The sequence below is a fragment of the Trachinotus anak genome, unplaced genomic scaffold (assembly GCF_046630095.1).
Source record: "Trachinotus anak isolate AG129_WGS33_773 ecotype Australia unplaced genomic scaffold, CSIRO_AGI_Tana_v1 ptg000002l, whole genome shotgun sequence".
NCBI classification, from domain to species: Eukaryota; Metazoa; Chordata; class Actinopteri; order Carangiformes; family Carangidae; genus Trachinotus; species Trachinotus anak.
In genome coordinates, this window is record NW_027273853.1 from 29,377,108 (window position 1) to 29,400,137 (window position 23,030).

Sequence of the window (23,030 nt, forward strand, 5' to 3'; positions counted from 1 at the left end):
GGTGGGGGCGGGGGGGTGGGGGGGGGGTAGAGAGAGGGGGGGGGGGAGAGAGAGCATAGAAAATACAGTGTCTGTCATCACAAAACCACCACGTCAGACAGAATCAAAGCTGTTTGTGTTGAGTGAAACGTTCAGACCACATCTGACTTTTCTGTGTTGAATCACCTGCATGAGAGCAGAGAGAGCACACCTGCTCAGGTACAGAGAGACTTTTAAATTAAACAGGAAACAAATCCTCACTTTTCTTTCAGACAACATGATTCAACATCCTCACACCTCAGATATTTATTTCTTATTTATTCAGGAAGTAAAAGCATCTGTTTTCTTTTTTTTTACCTGACAGGTGAGGGATTCACTCAGTTGCTTGTCTGTCATGTGACCCATGAGATTCTCTGACTCTGCTAATTCACTGTCTGTGTCTGTGTGTGTGTGTGTGTGTGTGTGCGCGTGATGTGAAAGCTCAGCTCTGCTCAGTTTTCAGACCACAACCATTAAATTTTACAAACAGGTCAAACTGCTCAATTTATGATGATGAAGATGATGATGATGATGATGATGAAGCTCCACAGAGAAGAGCAGAGCAGAATAGAGTCTGTTGCAGCATAATTATGTGTTGAACAGAAAATGTCAGTCACCGGGACGACGGAGACAAGTCACAGCTGAAAACAACAGACACAAAGTGATGTCATCGTCCAGATGTTTCTCATGACATCACAATTCACTGTGTTTTAATTGATTAATAATCAACAACACATAAAGCAGATCTACGGTGGCCCTGAGAGCTCAAACACAGGAGCTGAAGACACTGGTTACATGTAGAAAACTTCAGCACACGAACATCTAGAAAAAAAACTCTGCAGTTTAATTTGTTCACGTTAAAGATAAAAGATTAAAGAATAAAAATGAACCAATCAGAAGCTGTCACATGAATTTCATCCTGATTAAAGATGAACTATTTGTTCTGACACAAACAGTGAAGTGGTTTGTTATCATGAACGTGTGTTTAATCAGACAGGTGACAGGTGATGCTTTGTGTTGTTATGGGAACAGACGTGTGATGCTGCAGCTTCCTGTCGAGCTGCTTTGAAGCTTCTTCTTCTTCAGCTGATTGTTGGTGCTGTTGCGTTGGAGCTGGTGTGTGTGTGTCTGTGAACATAAATCTGTCACCAGCTGTGTTTCGCTGCATCAACAGGTTTTAGACTGAGGACACACAACAAGACAACAGGTCTGGACACACACCAGTGTCTCCCTGTGGTCACTGTTGTGATTGTTGTGTGTCTCTTTCAGATCATTGTGTGTCTTTTTCACATTATGTGGATATTTTGTGCATCTTTGTGGACATGTTGTGTCTCTGTTGTCGTCTCATTGACTTTTCTTTGACCCTTGTGCCTCACTGGGAGCTGGCCATTAAAACCAGTGCGCTACTGGTGAAGCTGATGAACTGTTGTGTGCCCCCCCTCGTGGCCACACACTGAACCAACAGGTCACTTTAAACTTTTTATTGATCAGTTGTTTTTTTACAATCGAGAAAATCTAATAAAGTTTGTTGAGTAAAAAGTAAAAAAGGCACTTTAACTTCCATCTCCTCCATAAAATAAGTTTTCTTCTCTTTTTTACAGATATTTACAAAGTCAGGTTCAAACACATGAGAACAGGAGGAAGATGATGAACATCATCAACAAATCACCTGCTGGTGTGATGACGATCAGATTTCATCATTAGAAATGACAGAATTCATGTGGAGCCCTTTAAGTGACAGGTGACAGATCAGGGAGCAGGTTTCATGATGATGAAGATCAAACACCTGGAAACTCTGTGAAGTAAGATGTGAACTAAATTTTACTTTTGTTATTATTCTTATATAAAACACAAACTATCCGTAAATAAGCTGAAGTTAAAACACAAAGTAAAATGAAGCATCAGTGGAGCAGGATGACAACAACACTTCATCACACCTTCATCACACCTTCACTTGAGTATAAAATGTTCCACAACGATAAAAGTTCAGGTTCCTGTGTCAGAGTAAATGGATGGAATGAAGAGTTTTACACACTTACATGTAACATACATGTTTGTTGTGTTCACAGGACGTGAAGCAGAAGAAGAAGAAGTATGATGACTGATCAACATCTTCATCATCATTAGTTCAGACCACTGTCTGACGTGTCCGTCAGGCAGATTATCAGTTCTGGGTTTGTGAAATACAAACATACATCATGCTTTGGGGATGTAAACAGGAAGAATGATGTTGCAATGGATTGAGTCAGTTAGTTTGTTTTCCATGGAGTCCAGCAGTCTCATCACCAGCAGCTGTGATCAGCTGTGATCAGCTGTGATCAGCTGTGATCAGCTGTGATCAGCTGTGATCAGCTGCTGTCTGCAGTGACTCATGATGTTCAGACAGTTTCACTGTGATACTGAAGGAAACTGAAAACAGGAGGATTCTCAGTGAAGCTGAGGTTGTGACTCCCTTTCCCCCTAAAGAGCCTCAGTTCAAACCACAACTTACAGACAAATATCTGGAAACTTCAAAACAGACTCAAAACAGCAGAGATAAATCAGAGAGAAATCAGAGATAAATCAGAGAAATCTGTTTTTTAGGCACTTTGGTCGTTTTCAGAGCAAATTTTATAGAGCTTCAAAATAAACCAAATTTTGGTTAGAATTCAGTTCATTTGCTAAATGACATTAAGTTGTAATCAGAGTCACACCTTTTCAGTTTGTATTAAAGAGGTTTCCATGGAAACAGTGAGACGATTCAGATGTTTAAACTGTTTCTGTTTTAGTCTTTACACCGTTCACACACAGATTAGTGTTTCTCTGGAATCATGTTTCCTCTCCATGCTTCCTGTTGGTCTGACACGTGACTGACATGTAATCACACGTGACTGACATGTAATCACGTGTGATCACGCGGCTGCAGGTTTGTCATTTCCAGTTCAATAAAATTCACCCTCCGACCAAACGGCTGCTGAAGAGTCTGTGACCCTGACGGACTGTGTGGTGTGACAGTGATGCTGCAGCTTCTCTGTCCCTGTGGAGATGTTATGTGTGTGTGTATGAGTTGTGTATTCAGCGTGTGTGTGTGTGTGTGTGTGTGTGTGTGTGTGTGTGTGATCTCAGTGGGAGGAGCTGCGGTCGTTGGCGACGTCCTGCAGGCGGCGCAGCAGGGCGGAGTGATTGTCAGGACAAACCCTCTTGGGGGATGTGTCGTCCTCCAGAGGCATGCTGCGCTTCCTGGTGGGGGTCTCCCCCGTCCGGATCATACTGTTGATCTCCTGCAGACGCTGGGGGGGGGTTAAAGGTCACAGTGGTTAGAGTGTGTTATCCAACACATGTGTGTCTGTGTGTGTCGTTAGTGTAAACTCTCCTGACTCCTGGACACTGGAAACATCACACAGGTTTAGGTTCTCGTCTCAGCTGCTGTTGCTATTGAAACAAAGCCACTCGTGTAACTTTGATATTTTCTGTTTGTTCATCTTTTGTTGACGACTGAAGCAGTAAGTTCATGTTCATCACATCTTCCTCTTCTTCTTTAGTTTAATGTTGGCTTTATTATCTGTCACACCCCTCCCTCCTCGAGCCAACCAATCACTGGAGGCTGTTCTTCAAACACCAGTGCAGTTCTCCGTGTGTGTATGTGTGTGTGTGTGTGTGTGTGTGTGTGTGTGAGGTCTCACGTTGGGGGGGCTGCTGCAGATGTAGTAGTAGATCTTATCTCGGGGGGTTGTTGGCGAGAGGGTGGAGCCTGTCTTGTGAGGTGAGATGTAAATGGAGTGTTTGCTGGACAGAAGCATTCGACGAGGAGAGCCGATTCTCAGGGTGGGGTATGGACACAGGGAGGGGGACTCCACCTGGGAACACACACGCACGCACACACGCACGCACGCACGCACGCACACAGATTTGTGCTGTCAGTGGAAACGACCATGAAGTACTGGTCTGACTGTGAGCGTGGTGGTGGACCGGACTCACCCCTGCAGACGGAGAGTTGGGGGAGTATCTCAGAGCGAAGAGTCTCATCTGTTTGATGTAAACGTTGTTGTAGAAGTGGATCAGGTCTCCTCGCTCCTCCTCACCCTCACCCACAGCAGAGGAGGAGGAGGAAGGGTTCTTGTTGGAGGTGTTGGTGGGTGTGGAGGGGGCGCTGCCAGGCTGGGGGGCTGGCAAGGTGCTGCTGGAGCGAACAGGAACTGGACTACTGTCTCCACCTGCTGGGGGGCAGACAGTTTCCCGCTCTCTTAGCTCTGTGTTTGGTCTCCACTAGCTTCCATGCTTTTATTCTGAAAACACTCAGACTGAGCCAGACAGGAAATGTGCTGCAAAACTAAAAAAACAAAACTAGGAGCTAAAAGAGGCTAAAAAGCTCCAAAGCAGCAGAGATGGAGACACAATGAGCAACCCCTGTCACAGAACAGGTGATTGGTTGATTGATTGCTAATGTAAAAATATTGATAAATGTATTGGTGCCATGTTAATAATTTCAGACCTGGATCCAGACTGGTGTCTGCAGATGAGCTCTGTTTGTTTGTGTCGCTGCTGCCGTAGTGACGCCTCCCCCTCCCTTTGATCAACACACTCCTGTACACCTGAAACACACACACACACACACACACACACACACACACGTCATGTGGTCATGTCTTTAGAGCTGTTAGAGGACAGATGTGTGCAGATGTGGACTCTTACGTTGCTGCTGGACTGAGGCTGAGTGCGGTAACACTTCATGATGTTCTGAAACGATTTGTCCTCTTTGGTCACCTGACCGAAAAAAACACAGATTTATTTCAGCGCACACACACACACACACACACACACACACACAGTAGGGGCTGGTGTTCATGTCCCTGTAGACGCACACACACCTTTGCCATGACGTACACGGCGCACATGAGGAGCTGGTCCAGGTGACGGTCCATCATCAGGTCGGTGCAGTGGACCAGAGAATATTCAAAACACGTCCAGATCTTCCTCCTCAGCTCCGAGGAGATGTCCAGCTTTGCACAAAGATCTCTGAGACGAACGCTGGCCAAGTGGTACACCTGTGAGCGGGAAAAACACAGGATGAAACTCACAACACAGTGTTAGCTTCCTGTTTCCACACACACACACACACACACACACACACACACACACACACACACACACACACACACACACACACAAATTCAGAAAACCTTAAAGTGACAATTTGAGTTCTTTGACGTGTGGACGACGTCTCCACAGTCAGTGAGTCACCTGCACGAGGTCACTGTCCTGTTGTCTGTCAAGTGACAAAACCTGCCAGGTGCTGTACAGTACTAGGTGTAGACCTGTCAGGTGTTGCAGGTGTTGTACAGTACCAGGTGCAGACCTGAGGACTCGTACCTTCCTGAAGAACAGGGACAGCGAGCCTTTCCTCAGAGGACTGCTTGCTGGTTTAGCAGCCGGTTTGGTGACAGCTGATTGGACGGTGAGGGCGCCGGTCAGAGTCTGGGCGGACAGCGGCTGCAGCGTGGCTCCGCCCTGTCCGGTCACACTCACCTGGACGGGGATGAAGGTGATTCCTCCGCTCTCATTGGCTATACCTGCAGAGGTCAGTCTGTGTTATTTGTCCTTATCGTTTATCATGTCACAGTCAGTTCCATCTTTTCAGTGTCTCACCTTGTACAGGTATGGTGACTGTCTGCCCGTTGTTGGCGGTAACGGTGGCAGTTGCCATGGTGACCACAGTCTGCCCAGCTGGGATGGCTGTGACCAGGCTGGCTTGTCTGGTTTTGGTTGGTGTTGTACTGGTGGTACTGGTGGAGGTGACTCCGGTCTCACCGTCCACCGGGTCCACAAAGAGACGGCGGCGAGCGTAGCCGGTGGGGGAGGAGCTGTAACGGTCCAGCAGAGTGGTGGGGGAGGGGGACACCCCTGTCAGGAGGAGGGAGGGGGATGCATTATTTTACATTCAACATTTCACACACACACACACTCACACACACACACACACACACACACACACACACACACACACACACACACACACACACACACACACACACACCTTTGACAGTGCTGTTTGTGTTGAGTTCAGGTCCGTGGTTGACAGGTGTGACAGGTACGGTGCCTGTGCTGCTCTCATCGTTCTGTTCCAGGTACTGAGGAGGCATCACCTACAACACAACACAGACTGAGTCTTCATCCTCAGGTACTCAGTGTAAAGTGTGTGTGTGTCTGTCTTTGTGTTGCTGACCTCCTGGCAGGCTGGGACCTGGTCTTTGGCCCCTCGGAGACTCTCCCACAGCGGGGAGTCACTGCTCCAGGCCAGACTCTCCAGCACCTGCTCCTCCACCTGGTTCAGGTGCTTCACCACCTCCCGAAACAGACCCTGCTCCGACCGCACCAACACCTCAATCACCTACACACACACAGACACAGACACAGACACAGACACAGACACAGACACAGACACAGACACAGACACAGACACAGATTATAGGTGGACATATTTCAGCAAGGAAATATTAATTGATACTTGTAGAAGTGATTGGTTGTATTGATACTTGTAGAAGTGATTGGTTGTATTGATACCTTGTAGAAGTGATAAGCAGGCAGCTGGAAGATGGTGATGACGTTGGGGAAGTCTCCTGGCGGTCTGTAGGAGAAGGTGACGATCTCCAAGCAGCAGGCCAACAGGGAGCGATGGAAGACGTCCTGCTCCAGAATACACTGCAACACACACACACACACGAACCACCATTACAGCGTTCTCTCCCTGTGAAAGTTTCAGTCTGTTTGTTCAAATTAAAGCAGATCAAGTCTTCAGTTCTCTGAATACCGATGAAAACAAATGAAAACATCTTCACTTCGAAGCTGAGACCAAGTCACTGCAGACACTTCGCTGTCTGACAGACTGAGCTGACAGAGGAAATACTCACAGACAGGTCGGCGTCTCCCAGAATCATCTTTTCTCTCTCAATGATGGACTCCAGGATCCTGTAGTAGAGCGCCTCTGCCAGGTGGAAATACTTGACCGCCATATCTGTGTGGAGGTCGTTTATTCAGACAGTCAGAGAGAAACACATCGATCACACACTGAAGATCCTCTGTTCATGAGTGGGTGTGTTCCAGTACCTTTCCCCATCCCTCTCTTCTCTGCACCGCTCTTCTCATAATGCTGAGAGAACAGGTCGAACATGTCCTTCAGACGCTTACTGATGACATCACTGGGATCTCTGGCACAGGTCCTGAGACACAAAGGAGCAGGGCCACAGTTTCAGTCAGTACACTGCAGCAGATAATAATACATATTATACAATGTACCCACAGAATAAGTCATTCAGAATCTTACTTCAGTGACAGAACACGAGTGCTGTTAGAGGACACAAGCTAAAGAACAGTGAAGAGTAAAAACTACAGTATTTCCCTCTGGATGCAGTCGAGTCAAAGTCAAACTCAACTTTAAGGTGGTTTCATGTCTCTGGGGAGAAGAAACACTGGGACGCCATCTTGTTTTCACCTGAGCGTCTCTGTGAGTTTAGGGCTCGGACCCTGTTTGGTTCCCGACAGCAGAGTGTGCAGACGTCCCACGCTCTTCATGGCAGACGAGACCGGAGAGGCCAGGCTGTTCTCCTGAACGTACTTCCTCCCAGTCAGAGGAGTGGAGACCTTCAGAGCCGAGGCCTGATGGAGCAGAGACGTGGGTCATTCTACCGTTCACAAAGAGCGGGAAGGATTGAAACAGGCTGTTGTCTCACCGTGAGGCTGGTGTGAAGCCTGTAGGTGGCGCTGTCCTGGTTCTCCACCCCCTCACAGAGGCAGGGCCCCGGGGTGCCGATGTCCCCACTCGCCCCCTCCCCAGTGAAGATCCTCTCATCCAGACTCCCGGTGGCCAGAACGTGTTCCTCATAGACCCGACTGAGAGACAAGCTGAGGGGGGAGGAGACAGGAGAGAGGGGGAGGAGACAGGAGGGTGGAGAAGGAGACAGGAGAGTGGAGGAGGAGATAGAAAGTTAGAGAAGGAGACAGGAGGGTAGAGAAGGAGACAGGAGGGTGGAGAAGGAGACAGGGGAGTGGAGGAGGAGATAGAAAGTTAGAGAAGGAGACAGGAGGGTAGAGAAGAAGACAGGAGAGTGGAGGAGGAGACAGGAGAGAAGGAGACAGGAGGGTAGAGTTCAGTAAAGTAGAGCAGAGCATCAGTTGTCATGGATACAGAGACGTGTGTAGAAACGATTGGAAACTAAGAAGATGATGCTGCAGCATTTTATCAGATTCTGTCACATGAACAGGAACAAAGAGAAACCGATGACGACATGAACAGTCCACATGTTCATCAAACTGTCATTTAAGGTTCAGCTGGACTCATTCTGTCACTTCACACTACAACCACTGTCAGTCAGTGAACTACACACTCAGTGAACAGACTCACAAACTGTCCCCGAAGTTCATGGGGTCCAGAAACCCAGTGAGACTGTCCTCCTTCCCCCTGAGGATCTGCAGAGACAAAAGGACGAGGATTAATCTTTGGTTCTGGTCCGTTCTCACTGTCTCACACTGGAGGTTCAGACCTGGTTCAGTGTGTGTGTGTTTATTTCTACCTGTGGTGGTAGGAGGAGTAAAACCACACCATCACATTCAAAACACATCCACCACTGAATCTTGCGGTTTAAAAAGGGTGGTGGGGGTGGGGTGGGGGGGTGGGGTGGGGGGGGTGGGGGGGGCTGTCTCACCCTCTTGTGGAAGAGTTTCTTGATGAAGGGTTTCCAGAAGTGCTCTTTGACCCCCTTGGCCTCCAGCACCAGCCCCTCGTGCAGCTCACACAGCTGCTCTATGAAGCAGTGTGGGCCTGAGGACGGTCTGTAGTCTTTACTGCTGAAGTCCTCTGGTAGACCTGGAGGAGATGGGACAGGGGAGGACGCTGGTCACCATGACGACAAGAGATGTCCTCCAGGAAAATAGTCACCCTGAAAGCTACAAGCTACAATAGAGTCTAAAGAGAAGCTTCAGTGAAGAGGTACAGGTGACACCACATCATCAGGATGACACCTGTACATGTTCACAGCACTTTATTCATCTGTGTTTCCCTTCATACAGTTCGCTGTAGATTCAACACCAGCTCTTCACTCCTTCGGGAGGATCAGCAGAGCTTCACGTTGTCTGAATTCCCCTGGTGGATTTAGGATTTTCAGACCTACATGTAGTTTGTTTCCTGTCTCTGTGCAGCAGCTTCCTGTGTCGACAGGTTCTCCAGGAGAAGGAACCATGTGTGGAGACGGAGGCCGAGGCAGAGGAAGTACGAGGTGTCAACAGGAAGAGGCAGAGCCGATACACGGCGCTGCAGCTGTCAGGTTGGAGTTTGTTCATCATGACTTTAGATTTATTCTACATGTTGATTTAGTGCTGTACTGATAAGCAGGCTTCCTATACGCTGATTTAATTTAGTGTCATGTTTCACAACTGTGTGAGAAAATCACTTAGAGCTTTAAGATGTCAAACATTTGACAGGTAGAAGTAAAAATGTTTCATATCTGATCCAATATTTCAATAAAAATTATGTTTGACCACAGGAGCCAAGACTCACATTTACAAACTATTAAAGTTGCTTGAACTGAGGTTTTGGCCACTTGGGGGCAGTAGAGACAAACATCTTAATTAACTGTATTTAACCTGATGAGTCTCAGCCCAGTGTTCCCTCCCTGTTTGCTCAGGGTTTGGTCTCCTCCAGCTTTCTCTGTCTGATTTGAGGGTCTAAGGACACAAGGTCCAGACTGTTGATCCCCATGAGACATATTTGATATTTGTGACATTGGTCTGTATCAATAACATTTGACTTCACATATTCTTCTCTAAAATTTTAGAAGATGCAGGAGAAAGGTTAACTGTGTGCTACTCCTGAGCAGCCTTTTCTATCTCCTCCTGAACCTGAACACAAACTTGAGGCAGCTGCAGCAGGGCTCAGTGCGGCACCTTTGAAGTCTGGGTTGAGCAGGTCTTTCCTGGCGTGGCACAGCAGAGCGTTGGTGAAGACCAGGTCCAGAGCACACAGCAGCAGATGATAGGAGTTCACCAGGTCGTCACTGATCATGGGGAAGTTCCCTGAGAGGAGGAGAAACATGACACCACATGAGGGAGTATTTGTGTCTGCAGGCTACGTTGGCACAGCAGACCAGGACTGTGTTCCTGCCAAATCTACATGGGCAGGTCCAGACCAGAGTCTGGGTTTGTCAGATACACTGAGGTGTGAGGATCAAGAAGTGAAAGTGCTAACACTCTTCTCCTCAGTGAAAACCACTGTGCTGCTGCAGCTGAGGAGCAAACAGCATCAAGCCTCCGTACAAACCCACAGAGAGCGAGCTGTGACAAACCAGGAGGTTTTTAACAATCCTCAGAGACTCTGAACATCTGGATGAAAACATCTTAATGTTTAACACACAAAGAGCCTGACAGTGAATAAACCGAGAAATAAATAAGAGAGCAGAACATTTCAACACTTCTCACACAGTAAAAGATAAAACTCATGGGGTTGTGGTCTTGAATCTTCTTTCCTTCATAATTACAGATAAAATATAAAGTGTCAGTGGAAACTCCTGATCTAAATCCTCCTGATCCAAATCCTCCAGATCCAAATCCTCCGTCTACAGAAATTCCCTGAGTGTGTGCAGTTGTGCAGGAAACCTGTTGTTAGACAGACGGAGTAACAAAGTGACACCAGTGAAAACAATAAAATAAAGGCCTGAAGTCTGTGATTCTCCAGGACGTCGAGCAGCTGAGCTCAACGAGCCTGAACCTGCTCTGAGGAGACTCTGATCCCTGATGGTTTCTCCTGTTTGTCAGCAAACATGAAGTGGTTATTACCAATGACACAGCTACACTGTAGGAGGAGGAAGGATCTGCATCTTGGACTGAAGGATGCATTTAGAAGGAGTCTCAAACCTCCTCCAGAGGTGGATTGATCAGACTTGAGTCTGTGTTTAAAGATCAGTCAGACACTGGTCCATAAGACAGAAGCAGTGATTCCAGCAAACCTTTCAGTGCACATACAGAGTGTCAGCATTGTTTTCAGATAGACTTGGAAAAATATGAATCTATCCACTGAAGGCAGGTGTTGTGTTTACATCACTGTTGATTGGAATCAGAGCTGATAAATACCTGTGTCTACTGCAGAGTCATGAGTGGAAAATGGGCTTTAGTGTTTACATAAAAATCCCTTTAAATAGGACGTGGACCTCTGCTGAGCAGCCTCTCTGCTCTGAGCAGGTAAATGAAGTGACAGCATCTTCACCTTTCGCATGGACAAACAGAACCCAGCAGAAGTTGAAGACCTCGGTCACAGTGCAGGGATGACGTCTGGAAAACAAAGCCATGAGGGAAACACATCAGCCTCTACTGAAGACACGCTCTGTGTGTTATACAGAGAAATTCAAAGGAACTGTACATGTTGAGTGGAACCAAAATAAAGCACCAATTTAACTGATTAACAGAAACACACACAGAGGCTCAGAAACCCTCAGTACAGGATCAGGATTTGTCCTGATTTAAGCTTAACCATCATCTACTTCCATCTGTCATACTGTGGTGAGGTCAGAGGTCATGATGTCTCACCTTTGTTTGCGGCTGCGGTGGACTCGGGGCGGCTCCTCAGACGGGGCCTTGAAGATGGCCTTGAAGATGGGGACATACTTCTTAAAGATGACGGCCGACACTGTGAAGTTTCTCTCCAGCTTCTCGGTGCTCTGACGGAAGTCCTGAGGCAGGTTGGCCATGTCCTGCCACTTCTTCATCTTGTTAAAAAACTCAATCAGGCTGCAGAGCAGGGATTCAACAGTTAGGGAAATGCTACTGAGCAGGTGTGAGCAGGTGTGAACAGGTGTGAACAGGTATGAAGGGGGCCTCTGATGGATGTCAGGGTTCTGCTTTTTCAGAATTTAAGATTTTAATTCTTAATCCAAAGTCATGTAAATAAACAAAAAACTACTTGACAACGTTAAGACCAGTTTCACCAGATGGTTCATCACATCAGGATGAATCTGACATGACACCAGGTGAGTGAAACTACAGTGTTCTGTGTGTACTGATCTGTGCAGCAGCTGAGAGCAGCAGAGTCTGTTTTATTTGCTTTTACGACGAGGACGACAGAGGAAATAAGGAGTTAGCTTCATGTATTTATGTGTTCATGAAATGTGTGAGTGCAGTCTTGATTTAATTCTTCCTGGATATATAAAGGTCACAGGATCTGCAGAGAGCCCTTCAGTTGGGTGCACAGATGTATTATGGGTGTACCTCATTTCTGAGCAGCGTAGGATTCGGGTCAGAGAGACATAGTTCCCCTCAGCGGTGCCTTTCCCCACTGTCGGCACCGAGGACCTGCAGGCCACGTAGAGAGCACAGGCCAACCAGTGCAGTTCACTGCCCTGCACATCAGCACAGGAGAGTGAATTCATGTGAGAGAGGAACAGAGAGGGTGAGAGATGAAGTGAGAGGGGAGGAAGTAGAGAAAGTGGTGGAGGAGGAGATGAAAGTGTGGAGACAGGAAGAGAAAGAAAAGGAGAGAGAGAGACAAAGACTATGACTTTACAAACACACAACACCTTCTCATTTAGAAACACTCAGCCTACTGAGCATATTAAAGCTGCAACTAGTGTTAGTGTTGTAATACCTTATATGCAATAGGTCAGTGAGCCAATCAGCCAATCAGAGGAGAGGATCTGAGCCTCTCTTCTGATTGGCTGGCTGTTTTCTGAGCGATCTCCTGAGATGTATAATATAATATTGATCCTGCATCTTTTATCAGGAACATCTGTTGGTGAATCTGTGGGTCAGACAGGTGACAGGTGTAGTAACACTCACTTCATTTATCAGTGAGTTTTCAGTAAATATTAACCTGGAGACATCACCAACAGACAAGTGAATGGCACTAAAAAGTAATCAAAGTCTAGTTACATTACTTTAATTAAAAGTAATATTACTCATTACATTCCTGAAAAAGTTCCATTAGAATCTGTGACCTATTACATTTCAGCAGTAACCCTCCCAACACTGGTTAAAACACACTTTATAATTTAAAGTATTAGCAGCTAAATATACTGATCATGTTTTATTTTATCTGCACCTTTTCCACAGCTGCGTAATAAATGTAGTAAAAACACGACATTAGCTTCGAGCTGTATCTGAGTCCAGTACCTGAGCAGGAGTGGTCAGGTGGTCCTCGGCACTGTGCGGAGGGATTTCAGGCTGAAGCTGGACTATAAATAACCTGAGGTTTATTTAATGAGCAGGTTGTGTCATTAATCATCAGCCCGGTGTGTTGGGTTACACTGAGCCGTGTCAGGGCCCCTCCCCTCCGGTGGCAGCAGCTGCTCATCATCATCACGACCATCATCATCGTTATTATTGTTGTTATCATGTAATGTGGTCACAGGTAGAGCCAGCAGACATGGATCCGTGTCCACTGTGTTTAGCATGAGGCTAACCGACGCTTTCAGAGCCGCCTGCTGCTGTTCACTGCTTTTAAACCGGAGTCTATCGTTTTCTATTCATGTTTCTATTCTGCTGTAACATTGGAACGACAGAAAATGATTCCCGGTTCAATAAGTTAGCATCGTCTGTAGATTAACCTAGCTAGCTCTACCGTGTCGGTGAACACGGACCCGGGCTGACGGCGGCACCGGGAGCGGCACCGGGAGCAGTAACGGCACAGGAAACGGCTGTACCGGGAGAGTTGGTGTTCTTACCTCCAGTGTGAAGTTCCTGCTGATGTTTTCGTAGGTTCTCCACGCCTCGGTGCTCGCCTCTTCGTCCATGTTCAGAGCCCGACACAGATCCTCAAACCCGGCTCGAGTTTTCTGTAAAAGCTCGTCCTCCTCGCTCATTTTCCGGCTTCGCGAATAAACCTAGCGAAAGAAACGCGGGTTCACGGGATGGAGATCGACCCCGACCGGAGACACAGACGCGGTTTACGCTGCTGGCTGCCAAAATATCACCGTAACAGTGTTATTACGGCGCGGCGCTCGGCTCCGTACAGTGTGGCCATTTAAATGTCCTTTGACTGACAGGTACTATTCTGCGTAAACGCTGTGGACGTACGGAGAGCACCGAGCGACGCAGTGAAACGTCACTTCTGTACGTAACGTAGTTACCGAATACCGGAAGAGCGTACGTGACCCCAGCCCACTAAACGTGCGTAGCTGAGCGCGGGTGGGTGGGCCCGCCGTCACTCAAACTACGACTTCCGGGTGTTTTTGTTTTCAGCTGTCCTCACGGTCCGACAGGAAGTCCGTCTGACGAACCGTTAAAACGTCTTGAATTCTGTTTTTCTAACCTGCGATGACGGAAACGTCTTTAGCACAACCTTGTAAACAGCTTCAGTTTTGAAAGCGGCCGTCGGCTCCGATTAATCCCGCCCTCGCCTCACAGACGGCGGCCTCTGGGCTCCTCACACACGGAACCTCCGGGAGACGAGTCCGCGGTGGAATAAACATTCAGATCCTAAACTAAAAGAACAGCGGGGGCCGATCACTGTGACTGGGGCCCGGCTTTAACTCCACCGATGAACCTTTATCCATTTTTAACAGGTTTTCCTGAGGACTTGTTCATGTGTGTGAATGTTTCAGAACAAATACTACAGAAAGGAAATGACTGACAGTGACACCAGGCTGTAACAGAGAGAACATTATTAAACCGACATGAGGCCCAACAGAACTCTAAGGAGAACAATCCTCACCTGTCACTGCACAGTTACCTGTATCCTCACCTTTTTATTCTTTAACGAATTAACAGGTAAACAGAAGAGGGCGTCTGTGGTCACTGTCTGTCCTCTGAACGGCATTTAAAGTACCTGTTTTATGACTGATGTATTATTATTGTATAGTCTGAACAGTTATTGAAATGAAACCATGTAAGAAGTTTAGAGGTGATCACAACTCATCTGAAACTCGACAGAGACACAACTACACACTGATCTGATAGAAGAGGCCACAAGGTTGAAAACCACTGGCTTCATTCTGAGAAATGTTTTTATAACCTTGTGTTTTTATGTAAAATTTGAATCCATCAGATAAATGTAATGCAGTAAAAAGTACAATGTTATCGCTTTAACCAAATGTTCCCACAGGTGTCGCCACTTCATCTCATGTTAATGCTGCTGATGATGATGATGATGATGATGATGATGAGGTTTGTAATTCACAGCTCCTTCCTCATGTGACCGCTCTCAGAGCCGATGAACTCAGGGATAACAGAGTCAGCTGATAACCAGCCTCATGATCCTGGTTTGAATCTGGATCAGTGACGTCAGACTCAGTGAAGACAGGATCCAGAGACACAGACCGAGCTGAACTTGGTGGTTCAGGTCTCAGATCTGTCAACAATCACAACATGAGGTAAAGAGCTCAGTGTCGCAGCTGAGTGTCTCACACCTGTGCAGGTATTACTGAAGTCAGTACTGCAGTATAGTCAACAGGTTATAAGTAATAGTGTCTCTGATGACCTCAGCAGTGCAGTACATGTCTCCTTCACACGGCTCTGTGTCAGGCTGTCTCAAATAAGTCTCAGAAGGAGCCATCTCAATGTTCCACTCAGGAAGGAAACTGTCTCCTCGGATTTCACAAATGTTGTGCAGGACGCAGCACGCAGCCACGACTCTGGGCATCATCGAGATGTCAATGTCACTTTTTTTCAGCAGACACCTCCAGCGTCCTTTTAGCCGCGTGAAAGCAGCGTCCACCACTGAGCGGGCCGAGGTCAGGGTGTAGGTGAAGCGACGGCGCTCAGGAGACAGCTGCTGCTCCTCGCTGTAGCCTTTCATCAGCCAGGGCTTCAGAGGGAACGACGCATCGCCGATCAGATGGACGGGGATCTCCACTCCCTCAGACAGGAGCGACCTCTGAAAAACAGACCTCAGTTTGACTCCCTGTGGAACAACATCCACCTGTCAATCATGAGTTTCCTGCAGGGCCAGAAACAAAGAGCACCTCCCCTACCATGAACATCTAAGAGTTGTTATTTCATGTAGTTTCTGAACGTAGTCATGAATAACTTCACCGCTCACTGGGTGAGCTGAGTCAGAGCCACCTCACCTGCTGGTCAGGGGGCAGGTGAGCTCCTCACTGCCTGGTAACTCCTCTGTTCACCTTTGAGTCTCCTGTTCTTCTTCGCCTAACTGTGACGTGTCATGGAGTCTTTACCTGTGCTCTCACCTCTCTGGGAAACAGGTAACCATCTGGGCGGTCCTCTGCTTTCAGGTACAGGTCTGAGCTGGACAGCACTGCTGCGCTGCTGCTGCTCCCGGGCCAGCCGGCATACACATCAGTGAAGCTGTTAGAGACACACACACACACACACACACACACACACACACACACACACACCTGTTCACTCGAAGTTAGTTCACTGTCAATCCAGGACCCGGACCCGGTCCTTACCAGATGTTGTGGTCCACCACAGCCTGCAGGATGACGGAGTGCCACCCGCTCTTGTTGACGTAGTGGTCGGGGTTGTCCCTCGGAGGAGCGATGGGGATGTGAGTCCCGCCCACGGCCCCGGCGCACTGCGGGTAGCAGCGGTCCTTGAAGGCCCGCAGGGTGTCGTCCAGCCGCGGGCCGCTCGGAAGCGACACGAAGCGGTGAAACAGCCGCTCCACGATGGCCGAGGACACCTGACGCACGATTATACACACCGTGGCTATTCCCACGCCGAACATGTCGGCGATGGAGCGGTACTCTCCGGACCGGGCGAACCACCACAGGGTGATGGCCAGCCTGCGGCGCGGCTCGATGGGGACGCGGTAGTTCGTCCTGCGACGTTTGATCGCCGGGCCGATCAGTTCGAGCAGGTAGTCGAACGTTTCTCTGGACACACGGAACTGCGCCTTCCACTCCTCGTCGCCGAACGCTTCGGCCGTCGCCCAGAGGTTCTGGCCGGGGCGTCGGGCTCGGACCCAGACGAGCCTGCTGGTGGTGGAGAGGAGACTGAGCGCAGCCGCGATGGAGGACAGCAGGAAGGCTCTCCTCCTCCGCAGGTACTGCCGCCGCCGCCGCTCCCGCTCCACCATCTCCCGCTGCCGCCGCCGCCGCAGGACCGCGGTTTGGAGCCGGTACAGCTCAAACATCTGGTGACCAAAGCCCGGAGGAACAGTGAGGCTCAGGAGGGAGCAGAGTACAGCGGCCGTCGGAGCCGGGTCATCCTCCGTGATCGGCTCCATCTTTAGCCGCCGGTAAACAAACCGCGCGTCGCTTTCTTCTTCTGGGCTTCCGGCAGCTCAGCACTGCCCCGCAGGCCGGGAGCAGATTACACATCCGGGCTGGATGAATTTAATATGGGCATACATTTATACATTTTAAAATAATTCTCTGGGGCTTTCTGTGCCTTTATGATAGAATCGGATAGATGGAGACTGACAGGAAAGGGCAGAGAGGGGAAGGGGCGCGCCCTCGCCACTAAACCCATTTTAATGTGTCAGGACCATGGATGTATTATAAGTTCTTATAATACATCCATGGTCAGGCCCACAATACAACATTTATACCACAGAATAAGAAATCACCTGAGGCTGTGTGTTGCTCATGACGCTGACAGTCTTTGAACTTATCTTTTACTTGTGGGTAAATTAAAATCTATTGGTGCCAATAGAAGCGAGCAGGTTCCTCCATCTCTATGTTCAAACATACTTTTTCAAATCCATCCAAAATGTTGGTGAAACTTTTTTCTCAACGTTTTGTTCATTAAAGTACAGAAAGGACAGATTCTGCTCAGGTTGATCTAAGAATAAACTCCCTCTGTCCTGTGTCTTGAGCTCCTCAGTCAGATCTGGCTCAGAGTCCTTGCTGCAGGGCCCAGGTTGAAGGACCCAGCTCCTCGAGGACAAACGGAGGTGTTGACAGTGTGGGTCCAGGCTGCCCCGCAGACCAGCAGGAGGCTTCGCTCCCGGCAGAGACGACAGCTGAGTCTGGGGGCGTCCTCCGGCCCCTGCACCGCTCTGAGGCCTGAGCCCGAGCCGCTGGAGCTCCCAGCATGCTGGGCCGTCTGCTGTGGGGAGGCACGGCCTGCGGGGGGCCCTCTTCCTCCAGGCTCCTGCAGCTCCAGACTCCTGAGACTCTGGGACCCAAACAAATGTCCACGAACAGAGGGGGGGGCAGTTCGTGTCTGTGTACATGTGTTTATCATGTCCATAATGTACTGGAGCTGAAACAATTTGTCCGTTAATCAATTATTTGATGGATAAAAAATTAATCTGCAACTGTTTGGATAAATGATTCTAAGTTTTAAGTCTTTTTTAAAATAAAAAGCCAAAAATCAATTATTTCAGCTTCAAAAATGTGAATGATTTTTCCTCTTTTATAATGTGAACCTGAATATCTCTGAGTCTGTAGTAGTCAGTCAGCAGTGGACTGTTGGAGAGTTCAACTCACAGTGTTCATCATTTTCTGACATTTGATAAACAATTAATCAGGAAAATACTCAACAGACTCTTCAATAATGAAAAAGATCATCATGTAGTTGTGAGTATGAGGGAAACCCACTTAATCCACTGACTGGGGGGGGGGGGGGGTTTCTGTGGCGCTGTTGACCTGATGTGTTCTGGTCGCCTTCATATGAGATTATGTTTGTTCACCTGAAATGATGTGTTTGATTTCTGGCCTTCATCTTGAGCCGTCACTGTGAAATCCAGTTAATCTGTTCATCTGCAGGGTGGTGGAGCCTGAACAAGCTGAGCCAAACATTGACTTATCTCATTTACTTGTCCACAGGAGTTCACCTGGGGGGGGGGGTGGGGGGGTGGAGAGGAGCATAAACTTGGAGACAACGTCGAGGATGAGCTGAGGAGGAGAGAGGACGAGACACATGATGTTAGGAAAGAAGATGTGACAGTGAGGAGTTTGGTGTCAGATAACATCATGAATGTTGAGGATAAAGTCAAACCTTCTTCAGTAAAGTGGTAACATGTTGTCACCATGTGATCCCTGGGAACCCTCTGTCAGACACGACCTTCAGACCTCTGTGGCTCCTCCATGGTTCACTTACTGTCATTACTCTGCTCCTCAGGTGCTCCACGCTGCTCTTTTCTGTCACCCTCCTGCAGGAGTTAGCAGGTGTTAGCGGGTGTTAGCAGGCGTTAGTGGGTGTTAGCGGGTGTTAGCAGGTGTTAGCGGGTGTTTACAGGTGTTAGCAGGAGTTAGCAAGCATTAGCGGGTGTTAGCAGGCGTTAGTGGGTGTTAGCGGGTGTTAGCAGGCGTTAGTGGGTGTTAGCGGGTGTTAGCAGGCGTTAGCGGGTGTTAGCGGGTGTTTACAGGTGTTTACAGGTGTTAGCAGGAGTTAGCGGGCATTAGCGGGTGTTAGCAGGCGTTAGCGGGTGTTAGCAGGCGTTAGCGGGTGTTAGCGGGTGTTAGCAGGCGTTAGTGGGTGTTTGCAGGCGTTAGCGGGTGTTTGCGGGTGTTAGCGGGTGTTAGTGGGTGTTTACGGGTGTTAGCGGGTGTTTGCGGTTGTTAGCGGGTGTTAGTGGGTGTTTGCAGGCGTTAGTGGGTGTTAGCAGGCGTTAGCAGGCGTTAGCGGGTGTTAGCGGGCGTTAGCAGGTGTTTGCAGGCGTTAGTGGGTGTTTGCAGGAGTTAGCGGGTGTTAGTGGGTGTTTACAGGTGTTAGCGGGTGTTAGTGGGTGTTTACAGGTGTTAGCGGGTGTTAGTGGGTGTTTACAGGTGTTTACAGGTGTTAGCGGGTGTTAGCAGGCGTTTGCGGGTGTTAGTGGGTGTTAGCGGGTGTTAGTGGGTGTTAGTGGGTGTTTACAGGTGTTAGCAGGTGTTAGCAGGCGTTAGTGGGTGTTAGCGGGTGTTAGTGGGTGTTTACAGGTGTTAGCAGGCGTTTGCAGGTGTTCACTGAGATTCACATGGGGGTGACAGGGAAGTGAAAGGACAGCTCAATACACAGTTTTATTCTAACAGGCCTCAGAGGAAACTTCAAGTTTCACAAACACATAAAACATCCAGGAGCTGTGGCTCAGGTCGTCCACCAATCAGCGGGCTGATGGTCTGATGACTGGTTGGTGGTTTGGATATAACTGGTGAATGAAAAGCAACAGAAGAGTGGTGTGAGTCAGTGGGTTAAAGGACGTGTTTGTGATTCCACTGAGCTGAATTGATCAGATTTACCAGCTGATTCCAGGTGATTGCTGGAATCTTTAATGACAGGAGGTGTGGGTGGATATTTAGTTCAACTCACAGGTTAGCGGTGGCTAGGCTAACAGGATGCTGCCTAGTAAAACACATGGAGCAGCTTCCTGCTGTGTGATATTCAACAGTAAGGGTCACTGGAGGTATGACTGCAAGCAAATGGCACCATCTGTCTCCCAGCTCCAGCCAGAGCTCCTGCAGGCTGCAGGAGGAAGCTCAGCACCGGCTTTATTTACACCTCCAGTCGGAGCTCTGTAGGCTCAGCTCGCCTCAGTGCCTTCACATCCACCTCGTACTTTACAGAGTCTTTGCACTGGTGTTTGGCTGGAGAAACAAAACACTGCTGATGTAAGCCTCTTTTAATTAGAGCTGCAACAGCTGATCCATTTATCAATTAATCAACAGAAGGGGAATTAATTGGCAGCTATTGATAATCATTTAAGTAATTTTCAAGCATACATACCAAAGACAGAGAAGTAACTGCTTCTCAAACTGATGTCTGAAGACAAAACAAGACATTTAAAGACGTCACCTTTGCTTTTGGACATTTTTCACTGTGTCTGGAAGTTTTATACCAATTAATCAACCAATCGAAATAATTGTCAAATTAATCAATAATGAAAATAATGATTAGTTCCAGGCCATTGATGTGCTGTTCCTGTGCAGATGATGATAGTTTCATTCTGTTACAGGCTTCAGTTGACTTGTCATTTATCACAACCTGCTGCTGGAGGTTATGGAGATAATAACTCAGTTTGTTGTTGTGTGTAACTGAAATATAATGGGTCATAAACAGTGTAAACAGTCATTCAGCAGTAGGGGGAGCTCCAAGCAAAGCAACCTGAGGTGACCTGCTCACAGAGCTGCGGATGAAACCTGAGGTTTCGCTGTGTTTTCATGATGCCATAGAAACAGAATCAAACATAATTTCACCAGTTAAAGTTGGTTCTAAAGAACCTGGAGCTGATTTGAATGTTTCTGTGAATCTGTGACAGGAACAAACTGGAACAGAGGGTCAGACAGTGGGAGCATCGCCACAGCAGACTGGTTCAGTCCCAGTGGCTGCAGTGTGGGAGTCACTGGGGACACTGGTGGATTTTGAGGGACGGCTCATCCCGGGGAGCTGCAGGGAGCTGCCTGCTGGTCTGCCTGTGAGCCCAGCTGTTGTGGTTGATGGTGGGAGGAGAGGGCAGAGGAGCTGCGTGGCAGGAGGGTTGAGTGGCATCGCGACGCGACATCTGCCAGTCCTGGGGGTTAGACGGCCCACGGCTGGGCCTCTCGCCGCCTCACTGACATGCTCCATGTTGTCTGACAGCATTTAACTCGGTGTAAACACACAGCTGGAAGCAAGAGGCTCACAGGCTGGGGGGGTGAAAGTCTCATCAGGACTCAGGGAAGAGCTGAGGGAAGGAGCTTCGGTGCTTCCTATCTTATCTCCTTTAGCATGGGAAACACTGGTCCTTCCTTTAGGAAAATAAAGGAGAAACTGCCGTCCCACAATTCCTTGCTGCACCAACATTTAAAGCGAGGGACTGTTGTAGTTTCCCCACAGCTGAGCCACATACATGTGGAAACAACAGCAGCTGTTTGTGACACTGATGTAGATCCTGGTCTGAGGACTGATCTATAAATACAGACTCATAATGTCAGGAGTCACCATGAAGAACAACATCATCACCATAACAAAAAACTACACACATCGATGTGACTCATTGTGTAAAACACTAAACATAAAAAAAATCTCTATCTAACAAATGTATAAAAAACTCTGTAACCTTCTGTCTGAATATCTTTTATTCTGGTCTCTACTCAGTTCTTTATTTTTACTGAATCAATATTTTAATGGCTACAATTTTCTTTTTCTTATTTCAACATTTTAATCCTGTGTTTTGTGTTTGAGGTGAAAGGAGGATGTATCGTCCACGTCTTATAAATAAAGTTAAATAAATAACATTGGTTGGAGTCTTTTCCTTCACATCTTCACACTCAGGACATTTTAGACAGGAGCTTACTTCTTTCCAGGTTCCTCTCTCAGGTTTATTTCAGGACTCAGGTTCATCATCCTCATCATCCTGAAGTGTCCCAGTTTTAAATGTTGGCGTGAACACACCTTTTCTTAAGCCTTTGTTCTGTGGACCCTGTGTTGGACCGAGACCAGGTCTGGTTCTGGTCCAGAACCACAGACCAGTCTCAGACGTCTGGTGTTCGTCTTCTGTACATAACAACTTCTACATCACTGTGTGGGAATCATCATTGTTCATTGTATTAAACAGAGAGGAGCTTTGAGAACACAGCCTGAGGAGGAGGAGGAAGAACAGGAGGAGGAGGAGGCCTTCACAGCTGAGCTTTATCTAAATTGATCAATACCTTGTGTTTCCACAACAATCACTGTCAGTGTTATCATCAATTATTTATCTCTCAACACACACACACACAGAAACATTTTGATTTTTTATGTATTTAATGAATGTGGATTAAAGTGACAAGTTGTTAAAATACCAGTTTAATCCAAAGAATAATATAATATAATATAATATAATATAATATAATATAATATAATATAATATAATATAATATAATATAATATAATATAATATAATATAATATATAATACGCTGCAGCTCCTTACATTTAATTAATCACTTCAATAAAATCACAAATGTACAAAATTGTAGAAAAAGAAATGACAAAGAAATTAAATCCAGTTGTTAATAAAGTTTCAGTTGATTTGAAATAAAAAAACTTTGCATTTAAAGACTAAAATGTCTGAAATGTCAAACAACATTAATTTGATGAGTTAAAATGAAATCTCACTGTATTAATAATTAAACATTTGAAAAAGAAAATAAAGTTTTGTTTTTTTTTTGTTTTTTTTACCTCTGCTGTGTTTTCTTTAATGATCCTGTG

The 23,030-nt window shown here is 47.3% G+C and overlaps 2 protein-coding genes and 1 long non-coding RNA gene across 7 annotated transcripts; 1 reads left to right on the top strand and 2 right to left on the bottom strand.

Annotated features, from left to right (window-relative positions):
• Nucleotides 1-1,484: 1,484 nt before the first annotated feature.
• rbl2 (retinoblastoma-like 2 (p130)) lies at nucleotides 1,485-14,011 on the bottom strand. Of its 4 annotated transcripts, none has more exons than XM_071461859.1 (22): nucleotides 13,698-14,011; nucleotides 12,247-12,377; nucleotides 11,569-11,769; nucleotides 11,249-11,313; nucleotides 9,934-10,062; nucleotides 8,697-8,857; nucleotides 8,396-8,460; nucleotides 7,725-7,896; nucleotides 7,487-7,650; nucleotides 7,102-7,214; nucleotides 6,906-7,009; nucleotides 6,559-6,696; nucleotides 6,221-6,385; nucleotides 6,032-6,140; nucleotides 5,644-5,898; nucleotides 5,368-5,567; nucleotides 4,866-5,042; nucleotides 4,690-4,761; nucleotides 4,490-4,589; nucleotides 3,976-4,214; nucleotides 3,681-3,854; nucleotides 1,485-3,287 (listed from the first exon to the last, which is right to left on the bottom strand). In XM_071461859.1, exons 1-22 carry the CDS (start codon nucleotides 13,833-13,835, stop codon nucleotides 3,120-3,122), a joined length of 3,240 nt encoding a protein of 1,079 aa, XP_071317960.1. In that variant the 5' UTR covers nucleotides 13,836-14,011; the 3' UTR covers nucleotides 1,485-3,119. The 4 variants fall into 4 exon arrangements, with proteins under 4 accessions (XP_071317960.1, XP_071317967.1, XP_071317976.1 ...); XM_071461866.1 differs by having other exon boundaries at nucleotides 3,976-4,211; nucleotides 13,698-14,005; XM_071461875.1 differs by lacking the exon at nucleotides 13,698-14,011 and adding an exon at nucleotides 12,623-13,690.
• A 934-nt stretch (nucleotides 14,012-14,945) lies between these two features.
• On the bottom strand, nucleotides 14,946-17,164 carry LOC139608304 (uncharacterized). Of its 2 annotated transcripts, none has more exons than XM_071461910.1 (3): nucleotides 16,386-17,164; nucleotides 16,161-16,278; nucleotides 14,946-15,847 (listed from the first exon to the last, which is right to left on the bottom strand). In XM_071461910.1, exons 1-3 carry the CDS (start codon nucleotides 17,162-17,164, stop codon nucleotides 15,401-15,403), a joined length of 1,344 nt encoding a protein of 447 aa, XP_071318011.1. In that variant the 3' UTR covers nucleotides 14,946-15,400. The 2 variants fall into 2 exon arrangements, with proteins under 2 accessions (XP_071318011.1, XP_071318000.1); XM_071461899.1 differs by having other exon boundaries at nucleotides 16,149-16,278.
• On the top strand, nucleotides 15,206-22,076 carry LOC139608307 (uncharacterized). Its single transcript, XR_011685007.1, has 3 exons — nucleotides 15,206-15,344; nucleotides 15,644-18,461; nucleotides 21,119-22,076. It is a non-coding gene; the product is annotated as an uncharacterized lncRNA (long non-coding RNA).
• The last annotated feature ends 954 nt before the right edge of the window (nucleotides 22,077-23,030 follow it).

Bases quoted from the DNA above. Each gene is read 5' to 3' on its own strand.
- rbl2 (XM_071461859.1), bottom strand. From the start codon at position 13,835: ATGAGCGAGGAGGACGAGCTTTTACAGAAAACTCGAGCCGGGTTTGAG. The intron at 10,063-11,248 runs GTGAAGATGCTG...TCCTCCTCTCAG, and splicing joins TCTGTTTGTCCATGCGAAAG to GGAACTTCCCCATGATCAGT. The intron at 8,461-8,696 runs GTGAGACAGCCC...TTGTCTCTGCAG, and splicing joins AGAAACTCTTCCACAAGAGG to ATCCTCAGGGGGAAGGAGGA.
- LOC139608304 (XM_071461899.1), bottom strand. From the start codon at position 17,164: ATGGAGCCGATCACGGAGGATGACCCGGCTCCGACGGCCGCTGTACTC. The intron at 16,279-16,385 runs GTAAGGACCGGG...TGTCTCTAACAG, and splicing joins GTGGTGGACCACAACATCTG to CTTCACTGATGTGTATGCCG. The intron at 15,848-16,148 runs GTAAAGACTCCA...TCTGTTTTTCAG, and splicing joins CCAGAGAGGTGAGAGCACAG to AGGTCGCTCCTGTCTGAGGG.